Source organism: Procambarus clarkii, chromosome 13 (assembly GCF_040958095.1).
Source record: "Procambarus clarkii isolate CNS0578487 chromosome 13, FALCON_Pclarkii_2.0, whole genome shotgun sequence".
NCBI lineage: Eukaryota > Metazoa > Arthropoda > Malacostraca > Decapoda > Cambaridae > Procambarus > Procambarus clarkii.
Genome location: NC_091162.1, coordinates 50,859,224 through 50,880,113, shown reverse-complemented (window position 1 = coordinate 50,880,113; position 20,890 = coordinate 50,859,224). Strand labels below are relative to the sequence as shown.

Genomic DNA, 20,890 nt, shown 5'->3' with positions numbered 1-20,890 from the left:
CGATAAAAATTATGCAAACACATAATTGATTAGAAATTAACCTTAAATACTTGATTTTCAATCAACTATTTGTTTCTCGGTAAAATACTGAGTAAGTTATTGAAAAGGGGAGAAGTTCTATTTTTATTGCATATATCGACGTTTCAGCTGGATTAGAGTGGTTTTACGTGTACATCTTCCATCGGAAATATAAACAGAAAATCAAGAACATTTTAGAGTATTTTAATGAAAACACATTGATTTTTATCATTTGTATTGGAAACAACATCTTTATATGTCTTTTCTAGGATCTAAATAATATGGAACCTCGCTTTATGATTTGAAGTTAAAATCCTCACATTTGGTAACAGCGATTTTTTTCACGTTTTTCATGTATTGTGATTGTACGTAAATATATTCGTTTATACCAATATTTCGATAATTCTTCATGTTTTCTCACGATATGTGATTTGGCTTTCAAATCTCAGAATTTCGCAAATTTTGCATTTTAAGCAAGTTTTCTTGCATTTTGTTTTGTTCTAAAAATCATCGAATTTAGCAATATTTTGACGTTAATTATCCCCTTTTCCTTTAAGTGATTTTAGCAAAATATCATCGAATTAAGCCGAATATTTTGCAGTTTTTCCACGTTTTTGTGAATTTTCAGTTTATTGGTATTAATTCATTAAATATACGATAAAAATTATGCAAACACATAATTGATTAGAAAATAACCTTAAATACTTCATTTTCAATGAACTATTTGTTTCTCGGTAAAATACTGAGTAAGTTATTAAAAAGGGGAGAAGTTGTTTTTATTGCATATATCGACGTTACAGCTGGATTAGAGCGGTTTTACGTGTACATCTTCCATTGGTAATATAAACAGAAAATCAGGAAGATTTTCGTTAATTCTAATGAAAACACATTGATTTTTATCATTTGTATTGGAAACAACATTTTTATGTCTTTTTTAGGATCTAAAAAAATACGAAACCTCGCTCTATGATTTGAAGTAAAAATCTTCAAATTTTCTTTATATAGAGACTTTTTTCACGTTTTTCATGTAGTGTCACTTTACGTAAATGTATTCGTTTTTACCAATATTTCGATACTACTTCATGTTTTCTCACGATATGTGATTTGGCCTTCAAATCTCAGAATTTCGCAAATTATTTATTTTTAAGCAAGTTTTCTTGCATTTTGTTTTGTACTAAAAATCATCGAATTTAGCAATATTTTGACGTTTGTCATCATCTTTTCCTCTATGTGATTTAAACAAAATATCATCGAATTTGGCAATATTTTGCCGTTTTCCACGTTCTTTTGAATTTTCAGTTTATTGATATTAATTCATTATATATACGATAAAAATGATGCAAACACATAATTGACTAGAAAAAACATTAAATACTTCATTTTCAACCAACTATTTGTTTCTCGTTAAAATACTAAGTAAGATATTGAAAAGGGTAGAAGTTCTGTTTTTATTGCATATATCGACGTTTCAGCTGGATTAGAGCGGTTTTACGTGTACATCTTCCATCGGTAATAAAAACAGAAAATCAGGAACATTTTAGAGTATTTTAAGGAAAACACATTGATTTTTATCATTTTTATTGGAAACGACATCTTTATATGTCTTTTCTAGGATCTAAATAATATGGAACCTCGCTTTATGATTTGAAGTTAAAATCCTCATATTTGGTAACATGGCGATTTTTTTCACGTTTTTCATGTATTGTGATTATTCGTAAATATATTCGTTTATACCAATATTACGATAACTCTTCATGTTTTCTCACGATATGTGATTTGGCTTTCAAATCTCAGAATTTTGCAAATTTTACATTTTAAGCAAGTTTTCTTGCATTTTGTTTTGTACTAAAATTCATGGAATTTAGCAATATTTTGACGTTAAATATCCCCTTTTCCTTTAAGAGATTTTAGCAAATATCATCGAATTAGGCCGAATATTTTGCCGTTTTTCCACGATTTTGTGAATTTTCAGTTTATTGGTATTAATTCATTAAATATACGATAAAAATTATGCAAACACATAATTGATTAGAAAATAACCTTAAATACTTCATTTTCAATGAACTATTTGTTTCTCAGTAAAATACTGAGTAAGATATTGAAAAGGGGAGAAGTTCTGTTTTTATTGCATATATCGACGTTTCAGCTGGATTAGAGCGGTTTTACGTGTACATCTTCCATTGGTAATATAAACGGAAAATCAGGAACATTTTAGTTAATTCATATGAAAACACATTGATTTTTATCATTTGTATTGAAAACAACATCATTATATGTCTTTTCTAGGATCTAAATAATACGAAACCTTGCTTTATGATTTGAAGTTAAAATCTTCAAATTTGGTAATATAGCGATTTTTTTCACGTTTTCATGTATTGTGATTGTTCGTAAATATATTCATTTATACCAATATTTCGATAATTCTTCATGTTTTCTCACGATATGTGATTTGGCTTTCAAATCTAAGAATTTCGCAAATTTTGCATTTTAAGCAAGTTTTCTTGCATTTTGTTTTGTACTAAAAATCATCGAAATTAGCAATATTTTCACGTTTAATATCCTCTTTTCCTTTAAGTGATTTTAGCAAAATATCATCGAATTAGGCCGAATATTTTGTCGTTTTTCCACGTTTTTGTGAATTTTCAGTTTATTGGTATTAATTCATTAAATATACGATAAAAATTATGCAAACACATAATTGATTAGAAATTAACCTTAAATACTTGATTTTCAATCAACTATTTGTTTCTCGGTAAAATACTGAGTAAGTTATTGAAAAGGGGAGAAGTTCTATTTTTATTGCATATATCGACGTTTCAGCTGGATTAGAGTGGTTTTACGTGTACATCTTCCATCGGAAATATAAACAGAAAATCAAGAACATTTTAGAGTATTTTAATGAAAACACATTGATTTTTATCATTTGTATTGGAAACAACATCTTTATATGTCTTTTCTAGGATCTAAATAATATGGAACCTCGCTTTATGATTTGAAGTTAAAATCCTCACATTTGGTAACAGCGATTTTTTTCACGTTTTTCATGTATTGTGATGGTACGTAAATATATTCGTTTATACCAATATTTCGATAATTCTTCATGTTTTCTCACGATATGTGATTTGGCTTTCAAATCTCAGAATTTCGCAAATTTTGCATTTTAAGCAAGTTTTCTTGCATTTTGTTTTGTTCTAAAAATCATCGAATTTAGCAATATTTTGACGTTAATTATCCCCTTTTCCTTTAAGTGATTTTAGCAAAATATCATCGAATTAAGCCGAATATTTTGCAGTTTTTCCACGTTTTTGTGAATTTTCAGTTTATTGGTATTAATTCATTAAATATACGATAAAAATTATGCAAACACATAATTGATTAGAAAATAACCTTAAATACTTCATTTTCAATGAACTATTTGTTTCTCGGTAAAATACTGAGTAAGTTATTAAAAAGGGGAGAAGTTGTTTTTATTGCATATATCGACGTTACAGCTGGATTAGAGCGGTTTTACGTGTACATCTTCCATTGGTAATATAAACAGAAAATCAGGAAGATTTTCGTTAATTCTAATGAAAACACATTGATTTTTATCATTTGTATTGGAAACAACATTTTTATGTCTTTTTTAGGATCTAAAAAAATACGAAACCTCGCTCTATGATTTGAAGTAAAAATCTTCAAATTTTCTTTATATAGAGACTTTTTTCACGTTTTTCATGTAGTGTCACTTTACGTAAATGTATTCGTTTTTACCAATATTTCGATACTACTTCATGTTTTCTCACGATATGTGATTTGGCCTTCAAATCTCAGAATTTCGCAAATTATTTATTTTTAAGCAAGTTTTCTTGCATTTTGTTTTGTACTAAAAATCATCGAATTTAGCAATATTTTGACGTTTGTCATCATCTTTTCCTCTATGTGATTTAAACAAAATATCATCGAATTTGGCAATATTTTGCCGTTTTCCACGTTCTTTTGAATTTTCAGTTTATTGATATTAATTCATTATATATACGATAAAAATGATGCAAACACATAATTGACTAGAAAAAACATTAAATACTTCATTTTCAACCAACTATTTGTTTCTCGTTAAAATACTAAGTAAGATATTGAAAAGGGTAGAAGTTCTGTTTTTATTGCATATATCGACGTTTCAGCTGGATTAGAGCGGTTTTACGTGTACATCTTCCATCGGTAATAAAAACAGAAAATCAGGAACATTTTAGAGTATTTTAAGGAAAACACATTGATTTTTATCATTTTTATTGGAAACGACATCTTTATATGTCTTTTCTAGGATCTAAATAATATGGAACCTCGCTTTATGATTTGAAGTTAAAATCCTCATATTTGGTAACATGGCGATTTTTTTCACGTTTTTCATGTATTGTGATTATTCGTAAATATATTCGTTTATACCAATATTACGATAACTCTTCATGTTTTCTCACGATATGTGATTTGGCTTTCAAATCTCAGAATTTCGCAAATTTTGCATTTTAAGCAAGTTTTCTTTCATTTTGTTTTGTTCTAAAAATCATCGAATTTAGCAATATTTGACGTTAAATATCCCCTTTTCCTTTAAGTGATTTTAGCAAAATATCATCGAATTAGGCCGAATATTTTGCAGTTTTTCCACGTTTTTGTGAATTTTCAGTTTATTGGTGTTAATTCATTAAATATACGATGAAAATTATGCAAACACATAATTGATTAGAAAATAACCTTAAATACTTCATTTTTAATTAACTATTTGTTTCTCGGTAAAATACTGAGTAAGATATTGAAAAGGGGAGAAGTTCTGTTTTTATTGCATATATCGACGTTTCAGCTGGATTAGAGCGGTTTAACGTGTACATCTTCCATTGGTAATATAAACGGAAAATCGGGAACATTTTAGTTAATTCTAATGAAAACACATTGATTTTTATCATTTGTACTGGAAACAACATTTTTATGTCTTTTCTAGGATCTAAAAAAATACGAAACCTCGCTCTAAGATTTGAAGTAAAAATCTTCAAATTTGGTAATATAAAGACTTTTTTCACGTTTTTCATGTATTGTGATTGTACGTAAATATATTCGTTTATACCAATATTTCGATAATTCTTCATGTTTTCTCACGATATGTGATTTGGCTTTCAAATCTCAGAATTTCGCAAATTTTGCATTTTAAGCAAGTTTTCTTGCATTTTGTTTTGTACTAAAAATCATCGAATTTAGCAATATTTTGACGTTAAATATCCCCTTTTCCTTTAAATGTTTTTAGCAAAATATCATCGAATTAGGCCGAATATTTTGCCGTTTTTCCACGTTTTTGTGAATTTTCAGTTTATTGGTATTATGTCAATAAATTTACGATAAAAATTATGCAAACACATAATTGATTAGAAATTAACCTTAATTGCTTCATTTTCAATCAACTATTTGTTTCTCGGTAAAATACTGAGTAAGATATTGAAAAGGGATATTGAAAAGTTCTGTTTTTATTGCATATATCGACGTATCAGCCGGATTAGAGCAGTTTTACGTGTACATCTTCCATCGGTAATATAAACGGAAAATCAGGAACATTTTAGTTAATACTAATGAAAACACATTGATTTTTATCATTTGTATTGAAAACAACATCATTATATGTCTTTTCTAGGATCTAAATAATACGAAACCTCGCTTTATGATTTGAAGTTAAAATCCTCAAATTTGTTAATATAGCGATTTTTTTCACGTTTTTCATGTATTGTGATTGTTCGTAAATATATTCGTTTATACCAATATTTCGATAATTCTTCATGTTTTCTCACGATACGTGATTTGGCTCTCAAATCTCAGAATTTCGCAAATTTTGCATTTTAAGCAAGTTTTCTTGCATTTTGTTTTGTACTAAAAATCATCGAAATTAGCAATATTTTCACGTTTAATATCCTCTTTTCCTTTAAGTGATTTTAGCAAAATATCATCGAATTAGGCCGAATATTTTGTCGTTTTTCCACGTTTTTGTGAATTTTCAGTTTATTGGTATTAATTCATTAAATATACGATAAAAATTATGCAAACACATAATTGATTAGAAATTAACCTTAAATACTTCATTTTCAATCAACTATTTGTTTCTCGGTAAAATACTGAGTAAGTTATTGAAAAGGGGAGAAGTTCTGTTTTTATTGCATATATCGACGTTTCAGCTGGATTAGAGTGGTTTTACGTGTACATCTTCCACCGGAAATATAAACAGAAAATCAAGAACATTTTAGAGTATTTTAATGAAAACACATTGATTTTTATCATTTGTATTGGAAACAACATCTTTATATGTCATTTCTAGGATCTAAATAATATGGAACCTCGCTTTATGATTTGAAGTTAAAATCCTCACATTTGGTAACAGCGATTTTTTTCACGTTTTTCATGTATTGTGATTGTACGTAAATATATTCGTTTATACCAATATTTCGATAATTCTTCATGTTTTCTCACGATATGTGATTTGGCTTTCAAATCTCAGAATTTCGCAAATATTGCATTTTAAGCAAGTTTTCTTGCATTTTGTTTTGTACTAAAAATCATCGAATTTAGCAATATTTTGACGTTAAATATCCCCTTTTCCTTTAAATGTTTTTAGCAAAATATCATCGAATTAGGCCGAATATTTTGCCGTTTTTCCACGTTTTTTGTGAATTTTCAGTTTATTGGTATTATGTCAATAAATTTACGATAAAAATTATGCAAACACATAATTCATTAGAAATTAACCTTAAATGCTCCATTTTCAATCAACTATTTGTTTCTCGGTAAAATACTGAGTAAGATATTGAAAAGGGGAGAAGTTCTATTTTTATTGCATATATCGACGTTTCAGCTGGATTAGAGCGGTTTTACGTGTACATCTTCCATCGGTAATAAAAACAGAAAATCAGGAACATTTTAGAGTATTTTAATGAAAACACATTGATTTTTATCATTTGTATTGGAAACCACATCTTTATATGTCTTTTCTGGGATCTAAATAATATGGAACCTCGCTTTATGATTTGAAGTTAAAATCCTCACAATTGGTAATATAGCGATTTTTTTCACGTTTTTCATGTATTGTGATTGTTCGTAAATATATTCGTTTATACCAATATTACGATAACTCTTCATGTTTTCTCACGATATGTGATTTGGCTTTCAAATCTCAGAATTTCGCAAATTTTGCATTTTAAGCAAGTTTTCTTTCATTTTGTTTTGTTCTAAAAATCATCGAATTTTGCAATATTTGACGTTAAATATCCCTTTTTCCTTTAAGTGATTTTAGCAAAATATCATCGAATTAGGCTGAATATTTTGCAGTTTTTCCAAGTTTTTGTGAATTTTCAGTTTATTGGTATTAATTCATTAAATATACGATAAAAATTATGCAAACACATAATTGATTAGAAAATAACCTTAAATACTTCATTTTCAATGAACTATTTGTTTCTCAGTAAAATACTGAGTAAGATATTGAAAAGGGGAGAAGTTCTGTTTTTATTGCATATATCGACGTTTCAGCTGGATTAGAGCGGTTTTACGTGTACATCTTCCATTGGTAATATAAACGGAAAATCAGGAACATTTTAGTTAATTCTTATGAAAATACATTGATTTTTATCATTTGTATTGAAAACAACATCATTATATGTCTTTTCTTGGATCTAAATAATACGAAACCTTGCTTTATGATTTGAAGTTAAAATCCTCAAATTTGGTAATATAGCGATTTTTTTCACGTTTTTCATGTATTGTGATTGTTCGTAAATATATTCGTTTATACCAATATTACGATAACTCTTCATGTTTTCTCACGATATGTGATTTGGCTTTCAAATCTCAGAATTTTGCAAATTTTACATTTTAAGCAAGTTTTCTTGCATTTTGTTTTGTACTAAAAATCATGGAATTTAGCAATATTTTGACGTTAACTATCCCCTTTTCCTTTAAGTGATTTTAGCAAAATATAATCGAATTAGGCCGAATATTTTGCCGTTTTTCCACGTTTTTGTGAATTTTCAGTTTATTGGTATTAATTCATTAAATATACGATACAAATTATGCAAACACATAATTGATTAGAAAATAACCTTAAATACTTCATTTTCAATGAACTATTTGTTTCTCAGTAAAATACTGAGTAAGATATTGAAAAGGGGAGAAGTTCTGTTTTTATTGCATATATCGACGTTTCAGCTGGATTAGAGCGGTTTTACGTGTACATCTTCCATTGGTAATATAAACGGAAAATCAGGAAGATTTTAGTTAATTCTAATGAAAACACATTGATTTTTATCATTTGTATTGGAAACAACATTTTTATGTCTTTTTTAGGATCTAAAAAAAATACGAAACCTCGCTCTATGATTTGAAGTAAAAATCTTCAAATTTTCTTAATATAGAGACTTTTTTCACGTTTTTCATGTCGTGTCACTTTACGTAAATGTATTCGTTTTTACCAATATTTCGATACTACTTCATGTTTTCTCACGATATGTGATTTGGCCTTCAAATCTCAGAATTTCGCAAATTATTTATTTTTAAGCAAGTTTTCTTGAATTTTGTTTTGTACTAAAAATTTTCGAATTTAGCAATATTTTGACGTTTGTCATCATCTTTTCCTTTATGTGATTTAAAGAAAATATCATCGAATTTGGCAATATTTTTCCGTTTTCCACGTTCTTTTGAATTTTCAGTTTATTGATATTAATTCATTATATATACGATAAAAATGATGCAAATACATAATTGACTAGAAAAAACATTAAATGCTTGCTTCATTTTCAACCAACTATTTGTTTCTCGTTAAAATACTGAGTAAGATATTGAAAAGGGGAGAAGTTCTGTTTTTATTGCATATATCGACGTTTCAGCCGGATTAGAGCAGTTTTACGTGTACATCTTCCATCGGTAATAAAAACAGAAAATCAGGAACATTTTAGAGTATTTTAATGAAAACACATTGATTTTTATCATTTGTATTAGAAACGACATCATTATATGTCTTTTCTAGGATCTAAATAATATGGAAACTCGCTTTATGATTTGAAGTTAAAATTCCTCACATTTGGTAATATAGCGATTATTTTCACGTTTTTCATGTATTGTGATTATTCGTAAATATATTCGTTTATACCAATATTTCGATAATTCTTCATGTTTTCTCACGATATGTGATTTGGCTTTCAAATCTCAGAATTTCGCAAATTTTGCATTTTAAGCAAGTTTTCTTGCATTTTGTTTTGTACTAAAAATCATCGAAATTAGCAATATTTTCACGTTTAATATCCTCTTTTCCTTTAAGTGATTTTAGCAAAATATCATCGAATTAGGCCGAATATTTTGTCGTTTTTCCACGTTTTTGTGAATTTTCAGTTTATTGGTATTAATTCATTAAATATACGATAAAAATTATGCAAACACATAATTGATTAGAAATTAACCTTAAATACTTCATTTTCAATCAATTATTTGTTTCTCGGTAAAATACTGAGTAAGATATTGAAAAGGGGAGAAGTTCTGTTTTTATTGCATATATCGACGTTTCAGCTGGATTAGAGCGGTTTAACGTGTACATCTTCCATTGGTAATATAAACAGAAAATCAAGAACATTTTAGAGTATTTTAATGAAAACACATTGATTTTTATCATTTGTATTGGAAACAACATCTTTATATGTCTTTTCTAGGATCTAAATAATATGGAACCTCGCTTTATGATTTGAAGTTAAAATCCTCACATTTGGTAACGCGATTTTTTTCACGTTTTTCATGTATTGTGATTGTACGTAAATATATTCGTTTATACCAATATTTCGATAATTCTTCATGTTTTCTCACGATATGTGATTTGGCTTTCAAATCTCAGAATTTCGCAAATTTTGCATTTTAAGCAAGTTTTCTTGCATTTTGTTTTGTACTAAAAATCATCGAAAATAGCAATATTTTGACGTTAAATATCCCCTTTTCCTTTAAATGTTTTTAGCAAAATATCATCGAATTAGGCCGAATATTTTGCCGTTTTTCCACGTTTTTTTTTAATTTTCAGTTTATTGGTATTATGTCAATAAATTTACGATAAAAATTATGCAAACACATAATTGATTAGAAATTAACCTTAAATGCTCCATTTTCAATCAACTATTTGTTTCTCGGTAAAATACTGAGTAAGATATTGAAAAGGGGAGAAGTTCTATTTTTATTGCATATATCGACGTTTCAGCTGGATTAGAGCGGTTTTACGTGTACATCTTCCATCGGTAATAAAAACAGAAAATCAGGAACATTTTAGAGTATTTTAATGAAAACACATTGATTTTTATCATTTGTATTGGAAACCACATCTTTATATGTCTTTTCTGGGATCTAAATAATATGGAACCTCGCTTTATGATTTGAAGTTAAAATCCTCACAATTGGTAATATAGCGATTTTTTTCACGTTTTTCATGTATTGTGATTGTTCGTAAATATATTCGTTTATACCAATATTACGATAACTCTTCATGTTTTCTCCCGATATGTGATTTGGCTTTCAAATCTCCGAATTTCGCAAATTTTGCATTTTAAGCAAGATTTCTTTCATTTTGTTTTGTTCTAAAAATCATCGAATTTTGCAATATTTGACGTTAAATATCCCTTTTTCCTTTAAGTGATTTTAGCAAAATATCATCGAATTAGGCCGAATATTTTGCAGTTTTTCCAAGTTTTTGTGAATTTTCAGTTTATTGGTATTAATTCATTAAATATACGATAAAAATTATGCAAACACATAATTGATTAGAAAATAACCTTAAATACTTCATTTTCAACCAACTATTTGTTTCTCTGTAAAATACTGAGTAAGATATTGAAAAGGGGAGAAGTTATATTTTTATTGCATATATCGACGTTTCAGCCGGATTAGAGCAGTTTTACGCGTACATCTTCCATCGGTAATATAAACGGAAAATCAGGAACATTTTAGTTAATTCTAATGAAAACACATTGATTTTTATCATTTGTATTGAAAACAACATCATTATATGTCTTTTCTAGGATCTAAATAATACGAAACCTCGCTTTATGATTTGAAGTTAAAATCCCCAAATTTGGTAATATAGCGATTTTTTTCACGTTTTTCATGTATTGTGATTATTCGTAAATATATTCGTTTATACCAATATTTCGATAATTCTTCATGTTTTCTCACGATATGTGATTTGGCTTTCAAATCTCAGAATTTCGCAAATTTTGCATTTTAAGCAAGTTTTCTTGCATTTTGTTTTGTACTAAAAATCATCGAAATTAGCAATATTTTCACGTTTAATATCCTCTTTTCCTTTAAGTGATTTTAGCAAAATATCATCGAATTAGGCCGAATATTTTGTCGTTTTTCCACGTTTTTGTGAATTTTCAGTTTATTGGTATTAATTCATTAAATGTACGATAAAAATTATGCAAACACATATTTGATTATAAAAAACCTTAAATACTTCATTTTCAATGAACTATTTGTTTCTCGGTAAAATACTGAGTAAGATATTGAAAAGGGGAGAAGTTGTTTTTATTGCATATATCGACGTTACAGCTGGATTAGAGCGGTTTTACGTGTACATCTTCCATTGGTAATATAAACAGAAAATCAGGAAGATTTTCGTTAATTCTAATGAAAACACATTGATTTTTATCATTTGTATTGGAAACAACATTTTTATGTCTTTTTTAGGATCTAAAAAAATACGAAACCTCGCTCTGTGATTTGAAGTAAAAATCTTCAAATTTTCTTAATATAGAGATTTTTTTCACGTTTTTCATGTAGTGTCACTTTACGTAAATGTATTCGTTTTTACCAATATTTCGATACTACTTCATGTTTTCTCACGATATGTGATTTGGCCTTCAAATCTCAGAATTTCGCAAATTATTTATTTTTAATCAAGTTTTCTAAGCATTTTGTTTTGTACTAAAAATCATCGAATTTAGCAATATTTCGACGTTTGTCAACATCTTTTCCTCTATGTGATTTAAACAAAATATCATCGAATTTGGCAATATTTTGCCGTTTTCCACGTTCTTTTGAATTGTTAGTTTATTGATATTAATTCATTATATATACGATAAAAGTGATGCAAACACATAATTGACTAGAAAAAACATTAAATACTTCATTTTCAACCAACTATTTGTTTCTCGTTAAAATACTGAGTAAGATATTGAAAAGGGTAGAAGTTCGGTTTTTATTGCATATATCGACGTTTCAGCTGGATTAGAGCGGTTTTACGTGTACATCTTCCATCGGTAATAAAAACAGAAAATCAGGAACATTTTAGAGTATTTTAAGGAAAACACATTGATTTTTATCATTTTTATTGGAAACGACATCTTTATATGTCTTTTCTAGGATCTAAATAATATGGAACCTCGCTTTAAGATTTGAAGTTAAAATCCTCAAATTTGGTAATATAGCGATTTTTTTCACGTTTTTCATGTATTGTGATTGTTCGTAAATATATTCGTTTATACCAATATTACGATAACTCTTCATGTTTTCTCACGATATGTAATTTGGCTTTCAAATCTCAGAATTTCGCAAATTTTTCATTTTAAGCAAGTTTTCTTGCATTTTGTTTTGGACTAAAAATCATCGAAATTAGCAATATTTTCACGTTTAATATCCTCTTTTCCTTTAAGTGATTTTAGCAAAATATCATCGAATTAGGCCGAATATTTTGTCGTTTTTCCACGTTTTTGTGAATTTTCAGTTTATTGGTATTAATTCATAAAATATACGATAAAAATTATGCAAACACATAATTGATTAGAAATTAACCTTAAATACTTCATTTTCAATCAACTATTTGTTTCTCGGTAAAATACTGAGTAAGATATTGAAAAGGGGAGAAGTTCTGTTTTTATTGCATATATCGACGTTTCAGCTGGATTAGAGCGGTTTTACGTGTACATCTTCCATCGGTAATATAAACAGAAAATCAGGAACATTTTAGAGTATTTTAATGAAAACACATTGATTTTTATCATTTGTATTGGAAACGACATCTTTATATGTCTTTTCTAGGATCTAAATAATATGGAACCTCGCTTTATGATTTGAAGTTAAAATCCTCACATTTGGTATTATAGCGATTTTTTTCACGTTTTTCATGTATTGTGATTATTCGTAAATATATTCGTTTATACAAATATTACGATAACTCTTCATGTTTTCTCACGATATGTGATTTGGCTTTGAAATCTCAGAATTTCGCAAATTTTGCCTTTTAAGCAAGTTTTCTTGCATTTTGTTTTGTACTAAAAATCATCGAATTTAGCAATATTTTGACGTTAAATATCCCCTTTTCCTTTAAGTGTTTTTATCAAAATATCATCAAAGTAGGCCGAATATTTTGCCGTTTTCCACGTTTTTGTGAATTTTCAGTTTATTGGTATTATGTCAATAAATTTACGATAAAAATTATGCAAACACATAATTGATTAGAAATTAACCTTAAATGCTTCATTTTCAATCAACTATTTGTTTCTCGGTAAAATACTGAGTAAGATATTGAAAAGGGGAGAAGTTCTATTTTTATTGCATATATCGACGTTTCAGCTGGATTAGAACGGTTTTACGTGTACATCTTCCATCGGTAATAAAAACAGAAAATCAGGAACATTTTAGAGTATTTTAATGAAAACACATTGATTTTTATAATTTGTATTGGAAACGACATCTTTATATGTCTTTTCTTGGATCTAAATAATATGGAACCTCGCTTTATGATTTGAAGTTAAAATCCTCACATTTGGTATTATAGCGATTTTTTTCACGTTTTTCATGTATTGTGATTATTCGTAAATATATTCGTTTATACAAATATTACGATAACTCTTCATGTTTTCTCACGATATGTGATTTGGCTTTCAAATCTCAGAATTTCGCAAATTTTGCATTTTAAGCAAGTTTTCTGGCATTTTGTTTTGTTCTAAAAATCATCGAATTTAGCAATATTTGACGTTAAATATCCCCTTTTCCTTTAAGTGATTTTAGCAAAATATCATCGAAGAGGGCCGAATATTTTGCAGTTTTTCCACGTTTTTTGTGAATTTTCAGTTTATTGGTATTAATTCATTAAATATACGATAAAAATTATGCAAACACATAATTGATTAGAAAATAACCTTAAATACTTCATTTTCAATGAACTATTTGTTTCTCGGTAAAATACTGAGTAAGATATTGAAAAGGGGAGAAGTTGTTTTTATTGCATATATCGACGTTTCAGCTGGATTAGAGCGGTTTTACGTGTACATCTTCCATTGGTAATATAAACAGAAAATCAGGAAGATTTTAGTTAATTCTAATGAAAACACATTGATTTTTATCATTTGTATTGGAAACAACATTTTTATGTCTTTTTTAGGATCTAAAAAAATACGAAACCTCGTCTATGATTTGAAGTAAAAATCTTCAAATTTTCTTAATATAGAGACTTTTTTCACGTTTTTCATGTAGTGTCACTTTACGTAAATGTATTCGTTTTTACCAATATTTCGATACTACTTCATGTTTTCTCACGATATGTGATTTGGCCTTCAAATCTCAGAATTTCGCAAATTATTTATTTTTAAGCAAGTTTTCTTGCATTTTGTTTTGTACTAAAAATCATCGAATTTAGCAATATTTTGACGTTTGTCATCATCTTTTCCTTTATGTGATTTAAACAAAATATCATCGAATTTGGCAATATTTTGCCGTTTTTCACGTTCTTTTGAATTTTCAGTTTATTGATATTAATTCATTATATATACGATAAAAATGATGCAAACACATAATTGACTAGAAAAAACATTAAATACTTCATTTTCAACCAACTATTTGTTTCTCGTTAAAATACTGAGTAAGATATTGAAAAGGGGAGAAGTTATATTTTTATTGGATATATCGAAGTTTCAGCCGGATTAGAGCAGTTTTACGTGTACATCTCCCATCAGTAATATAAACGGAAAATCAGGAACATTTTAGTTAATTCTAATGAAAACACATTGATTTTTATCATTTGTATTGAAAACAACATCATTATATGTCTTTTCCAGGATCTAAATAATACGAAACCTCGCTTTATGATTTGAAGTTAAAATCCTCAAATTTGGTAATATAGCGATTTTTTTCACGTTTTTCATGTATTGTGATTGTTCGTAAATATATTCGTTTATACCAATATTTCGATAATTCTTCATATTTTCTCACGATATGTGATTTGGCTTTCAAATCTCAGAATTTCGCAAATTTTGCATTTTAAGCAAGTTTTCTTGAATTTTGTTTTGTACTAAAAATCATCGAAATTAGCAATGTTTTCACGTTTAATATCCTCTTTTCCTTTAAGTGATTTTAGGAAAAAATATCATCGAATTTGCCCGAATATTTTGTCGTTTTTCCACGTTTTTGTGAATTTTCAGTTTATTGGTATTAATTCATTAAATATACGATAAAAATTATGCAAACACATAATTGATTAGAAAATAACCTTAAATACTTCATTTTCAATGAACTATTTGTTTCTCGGTAAAATACTGAGTAAGATATTAAAAAGGGGAGAAGTTGTTTTTATTGCATATATCGACGTTTCAGCTGGATTAGAGCGGTTTTACGTGTACATCTTCCATTGGTAATATAAACGGAAAATCAGGAAGATTTTAGTTAATTCTAATGAAAACACATTGATTTTTATCATTTGTATTGGAAACAACATTTTCATGACTTTTTTAGGATCTAAAAAAATACGAAACCTCGCTCTATGATTTGAAGTAAAAATCTTCAAATATTCTTAATATAGAGACTTTTTTCACGTTTTTCATGTAGTGTCACTTTACGTAAAGGTATTCGTTTTTACCAATATTTCGATACTACTTCATGTTTTCTCACGATATGTGATTTGGCTTTCAAATCTCAGAATTTCGCAAATTTTGCATTTTAAGCAAGTTTTCTTGCATTTTGTTTTGTACTAAAAATCATCGAATTTAGCAATATTTTGACGTTAAATATCCCCTTTTCCTTTAAATGTTTTTAGCAAAATATCATCCAATTAGGCCGAATATTTTGCCGTTTTTCCACGTTTTTGTGAATTTTCAGTTTATTGGTATTATGTCAATAAATTTACGATAAAAATTATGCAAACACATAATTGATTAGAAATTAACCTTAAATGCTTCATTTTCAATCAACTATTTGTTTCTCGGTAAAATACTGAGTAAGATATTGAAAAGGGGAGAAGTTCTGTTTTTATTGCATATATCGACTTTTCAGCTGGATTAGAGCGGTTTTACGTGTACATCTTCCATCGGTAATAAAAACAGAAAATCAGGAACATTTTAGAGTATTTTAATGAAAACACATTGATTTTTATCATTTGTATTGGAAACGACATCTTTATATGTCTTTTCTAGGATCTAAATAATATGGAACCTCGCTTTATGATTTGAAGTTAAATTCCTCACATTTGGTAATATAGCGATTTTTTTCACGTTTTTCATGTATTGTGATTATTCGTAAATATATTCGTTTATACCAATATTACGATAACTCTTCATGTTTTCTCACGATATGTGATTTGTCTTTCAAATCTCAGAATTTCGCAAATTTTGCATTTTAAGCAAGTTTTCTTGCATTTTGTTTTGTTCTAAAAATCATCGAATTTAGCAATATTTGACGTTAAATATCCAATTTTCCTTTAAGTGATTTTAGCAAAATATCATCGAATTAGGCCGAATATTTTGCAGTTTTTCCACGTTTTTGTGAATTTTCAGTTTATTGGTATTAATTCATTAACACTTTCGCGCTCTCGGCGCTCAAAAAAAATCAATACCCCAGATGCTTTCGGCACTTCGCGCTCCTACGCGGTAAGACCGAAAAAGTGTACACTCTTTTGACTGTCCTGACAATAATTGAAGGCGCACGTATTTAAATTTGGTATCACTGTGTTTGCAATGAAATTGTCTATAAGAGCATACCTATAAAATGCCGCCCAAGCATAAGGAGTATCAACACCAAATAAAAAACTATGCAGATCACTCGCCGAGAGCGCCAAACAGCAACAAAATGTTTCCACTCTCTTAATGGTTGCGAAGCCTACAGTTGTCCTACATCACTAATTTTGGTATCATTGGAATCGCAATAAAATTCTCTACACGGACATATGCATATGAATGTTTAATATAGGTAATTGCCCACCCGCAAGAGTGTGTGAAGTGGAGAGTAGTTAGCCGCGAGCGCACTGGTGAAAACACAGGGGGGAAATCATGCTTGGAAAGTTTATACATTTATACGTTTCCTGACCCTACTTTTCTATGTACGTATTTCTTTTTTATACCAATGTGTTCGCAATAAAATTTTCTATAAGATGAAATGTATAACATTTGTACAAAGCATGTGTAAGAGAAGCGCCAAATATAGAACCACGTCGCTCAGTATGCGTTCGCGGCAGAAACGAACGCATTGTTTTCGTTCGTTTGATGTTTGTCATGTTTATACTTGTTGAAACATTTTATAATTTGTATGACAGTGATCGCAGTAAAATTCCCTACAGAGACATATACATAACACATACAAATATTTCCCACGTGTTGGATATATCAACGGCTAAAGGGAACCCACTGCCACACGGCCGCCACACCCAGAGCCACACCCGCCACACCCCCAAACATACTTTGTGTTTTTTTTTTTTACTCATAGAAGTTTATGTGATATAATATTCATTCTGGTACCAAAAAATTCGCAAATAAATTCTCTACAAAACGTATATAATATAACTTCTTATACATGATAAAAAATTCCAAATAGGTGTACTTACCCTGTCTATGTTGATTGAAGATCAACAGTTGAGCATTTTTTCTTCACTCCACCATCTTCAGGCTTCTGATCCTGAAGTTGCTCATCTGATGTTTTTTAGGTGGAGTGAAGCTGTTGCCGGTGGTTATTTTTTCTCCACCCAAAATATCTTTCTTCGGTGGTACCTTGTGTAGCAAGGCGCAGCGCACAGTGCCACATCACAAGTTTTACATCCATATATCACGTCCCTCCTTTTGCCAGACTTGTAACAAACACGGCATCTTCTTTTTTTAGCCAAGTGCACGAGTTCATGCGTCAACTTGTAGTTGAGACGTTGTTCTGAATCTATAATTCTTGTATTTCTTGGATGCACTGGAGGAATATTGTCTTCTACAGGAACCACCAAACTTGTAGTAGAATCTTCTATGAAATCAGAAACATCAAGTGGTTCTATGTCCTCAATGTCCATTTCAGAATTTGTGGTTGATGAGTGGGCTTGAGGTGTTGAGATGAACAGAGGACGCCTCGCACCAGATGTGCCGGGTGTTGAAACTGCCGCGTCAGCAGGAGGAGCTGCGCTGGCATCTATGTCGGGAACATGTGGTATACTTGTTGTTGTTGGCCATTCCTCGCTGTTCCATGCCAATAAGGCTTTTATTCCTACTGAGTGAAACTCTAATAGTGTTAGTTTTTTTGTATCTGTTGAGTAGTGGTTATACAATGCGTATGCATTGTGCATGGCCATTTGCAGAATATAGAAAGTGATCTTCTTGGTCCATTTGTGGGTTTTTCTTGCAAACTCATAATATTTGACAATTTGATCAAAATGATCTACACCTTTCATGAACTTATTGTAATCCACTATGGCCTTGGGTTTGTTCATTTTCACTATTTCTACTCCAGTTCTCCTGTCACGTTTACGAACGCGTTTCCTGCGCTGTGCTTGAGTAGTGTCGGCATTGTGGATATTGGTGATGACAGAGACGGGGCGCTTGTCCTTCCAAACTATAACAAAGGTGTTATCCTTACGCATGTATAGGGTTGTGTCGGTTGCCATTTTACCCTTTACCACTTGTTGCAGATCCTTGGGGGCGCCACATTGGAGTCTAAGTGTGCCACATGTGTAAACACCCACTTCACGTAATTGTTCTGTTAGGCTTACCGAGTTATAGTAGTTATCCATATACAGATGATAACCCTTGTTGACTAGGGGCGCCATCAACCCCATCACGGTTTCCACTGTCGTTTTTCCAATTCCACAATACACATCAAATTTATATATGTAGCCTGATGTCCCTTCGGCCAACATATAAAATTTTACACCATATTTATCAGGCTTGTTGGGATTGTAGACCTTGAAAGAGAGGCGGCCGTGCCATGCCATTGTACCCTCATCGAGACTCAATTCTTTTTTGGGGATATATACAGATGCAAATTTTTCTGAAAAATAGTCCATTAGTGGTCTCACTTTTATCAGTCGGTCACTATTATTCACTGGAACGCCTTTTTTGTTATACATGTGGAAGAACTTAGAAATGTGTTGGAACCGAGCAGACGACATGGTGTCTGCCAGTACATCCTCATTGTAGGTATCTTCACTATGCCCATCAGTATGCACAGGGCCAAATATCGGGCCATTTCTTTCATAGACACTGGTTTCCACGTGTTTCTTGCTGAGTCAGCCATGAGATGTATGATGTGTGTGGCATGCAAATTGGTTTCATACGCTAAGTATTCAACCACTGCTCTAGTGAAAAACAGTTGTAAAAACTGCAATGGAGTAGTAGGTAGTGGAATTGTTAGGCCAGGGTTTGCAGAAAAGTCATCAACGATGGGAGGAGTATTGCTACGATTCCAGTCATCACCCAGCCTAGCCCTCTTTGGTACCGGACACGTGCGGTTTCCGCGTGGCGGGGCAGGGGCTTCTTCTTCACTCTCATCCTCGCTCTCACTCGAAATATCATCATCAGTTGTGGAAACCTCATATAACACATCATTTTCAGGTTCGTCAGCCTCAAATTCATTATCAGAAGACCCTGAAAAGGCTTCAACAACGTTGGGAATCTTGGATGGAGTGAGCTTGACCCCACGATACAGATCGTGAATCATGGCGATCTCTTCTGCTTTCCTAGATTTCCTACCTTTCTTTTGCGTTCCACTACTTGTTCCTGGTGCAGCATCCATGTTGAAGGTATTGAATGGGTTTTAGGTACACGAGAACGGAAACGGAACGGAAATAAATGCGTAAAACGGGTCACGTTTGACGCGAGAGGGGAGCACAGTGTGGGCACTTGCAGTGTCAACAAAACAATGGGCCGACCACGTGATCGGGTAGGCCGAGATGCCATGTGTTCGGTGAGGGAGAACGGGAATTTCATGGAGAAAAATCTGAGAGTATCCCCATCCATTTCGGTTAAAAAATGGAATTTATAGAAATATTTTTTCAATGGACGAGAAAAGTAGGCTGTTATGCGGAATCGTAAGAAAAAACGGTGACGAGTTATCTCTAATATAAAGCGCGAAAGTGTTAAATATACGATAAAAATTATGCAAACACATAATTGATTAGAAAATAACCTTAAATACTTCATTTTCAATGAACTATTTGTTTCTCGGTAAAATACTGAGTAAGATATTGAAAAGGGGAGAAGTTCTGTTTTTATTGCATATATCGACGTTTCAGCTGGATTAGAGCGGTTTAACGTGTACATCTTCCATTGGTAATATAAACGGAAAATCGGGAACATTTTAGTTAATTTTAATGAAAACACATTGATTTTTATCACTTGTATTGGAAACAACATTTTTATGTCTTTTCTAGGATCTAAAAAAATACGAAACCTCGCTCTATGATTTGAAGTAAAAATCTTCAAATTTGGTAATATAGAGACTTTTTTCACGTTTTTCATGTAGTGTCACTTTACGTAAAGGTATTCGTTTTTACCAATATTTCGATACTACTTCATGTTTTCTCACGATATGTGATTTGGCCTTCAAAACTCAGAATTTCGCAAATTATTCATTTTTAAGCAAGTTTTCTTGCATTTTG

At 30.2% G+C, this 20,890-nt stretch overlaps 1 protein-coding gene across 1 annotated transcript in view; it reads right to left on the bottom strand.

The window, feature by feature from the left end:
- Positions 1 to 20,025, bottom strand: part of LOC138364495 (piggyBac transposable element-derived protein 4-like) — a 197,564-nt gene extending 177,539 nt beyond the window's left edge. The window contains exons 1-2 of the mRNA XM_069324139.1: positions 19,568 to 20,025; positions 18,679 to 19,439 (exon numbers count right to left, since the gene is read on the bottom strand). Of these exons, the coding sequence (XP_069180240.1) occupies positions 18,679 to 19,439; positions 19,568 to 20,025 (1,219 nt within the window). The remainder of the gene's footprint in view (positions 1 to 18,678; positions 19,440 to 19,567) is intronic.
- Between the last annotated feature and the right edge of the window lie 865 nt (positions 20,026 to 20,890).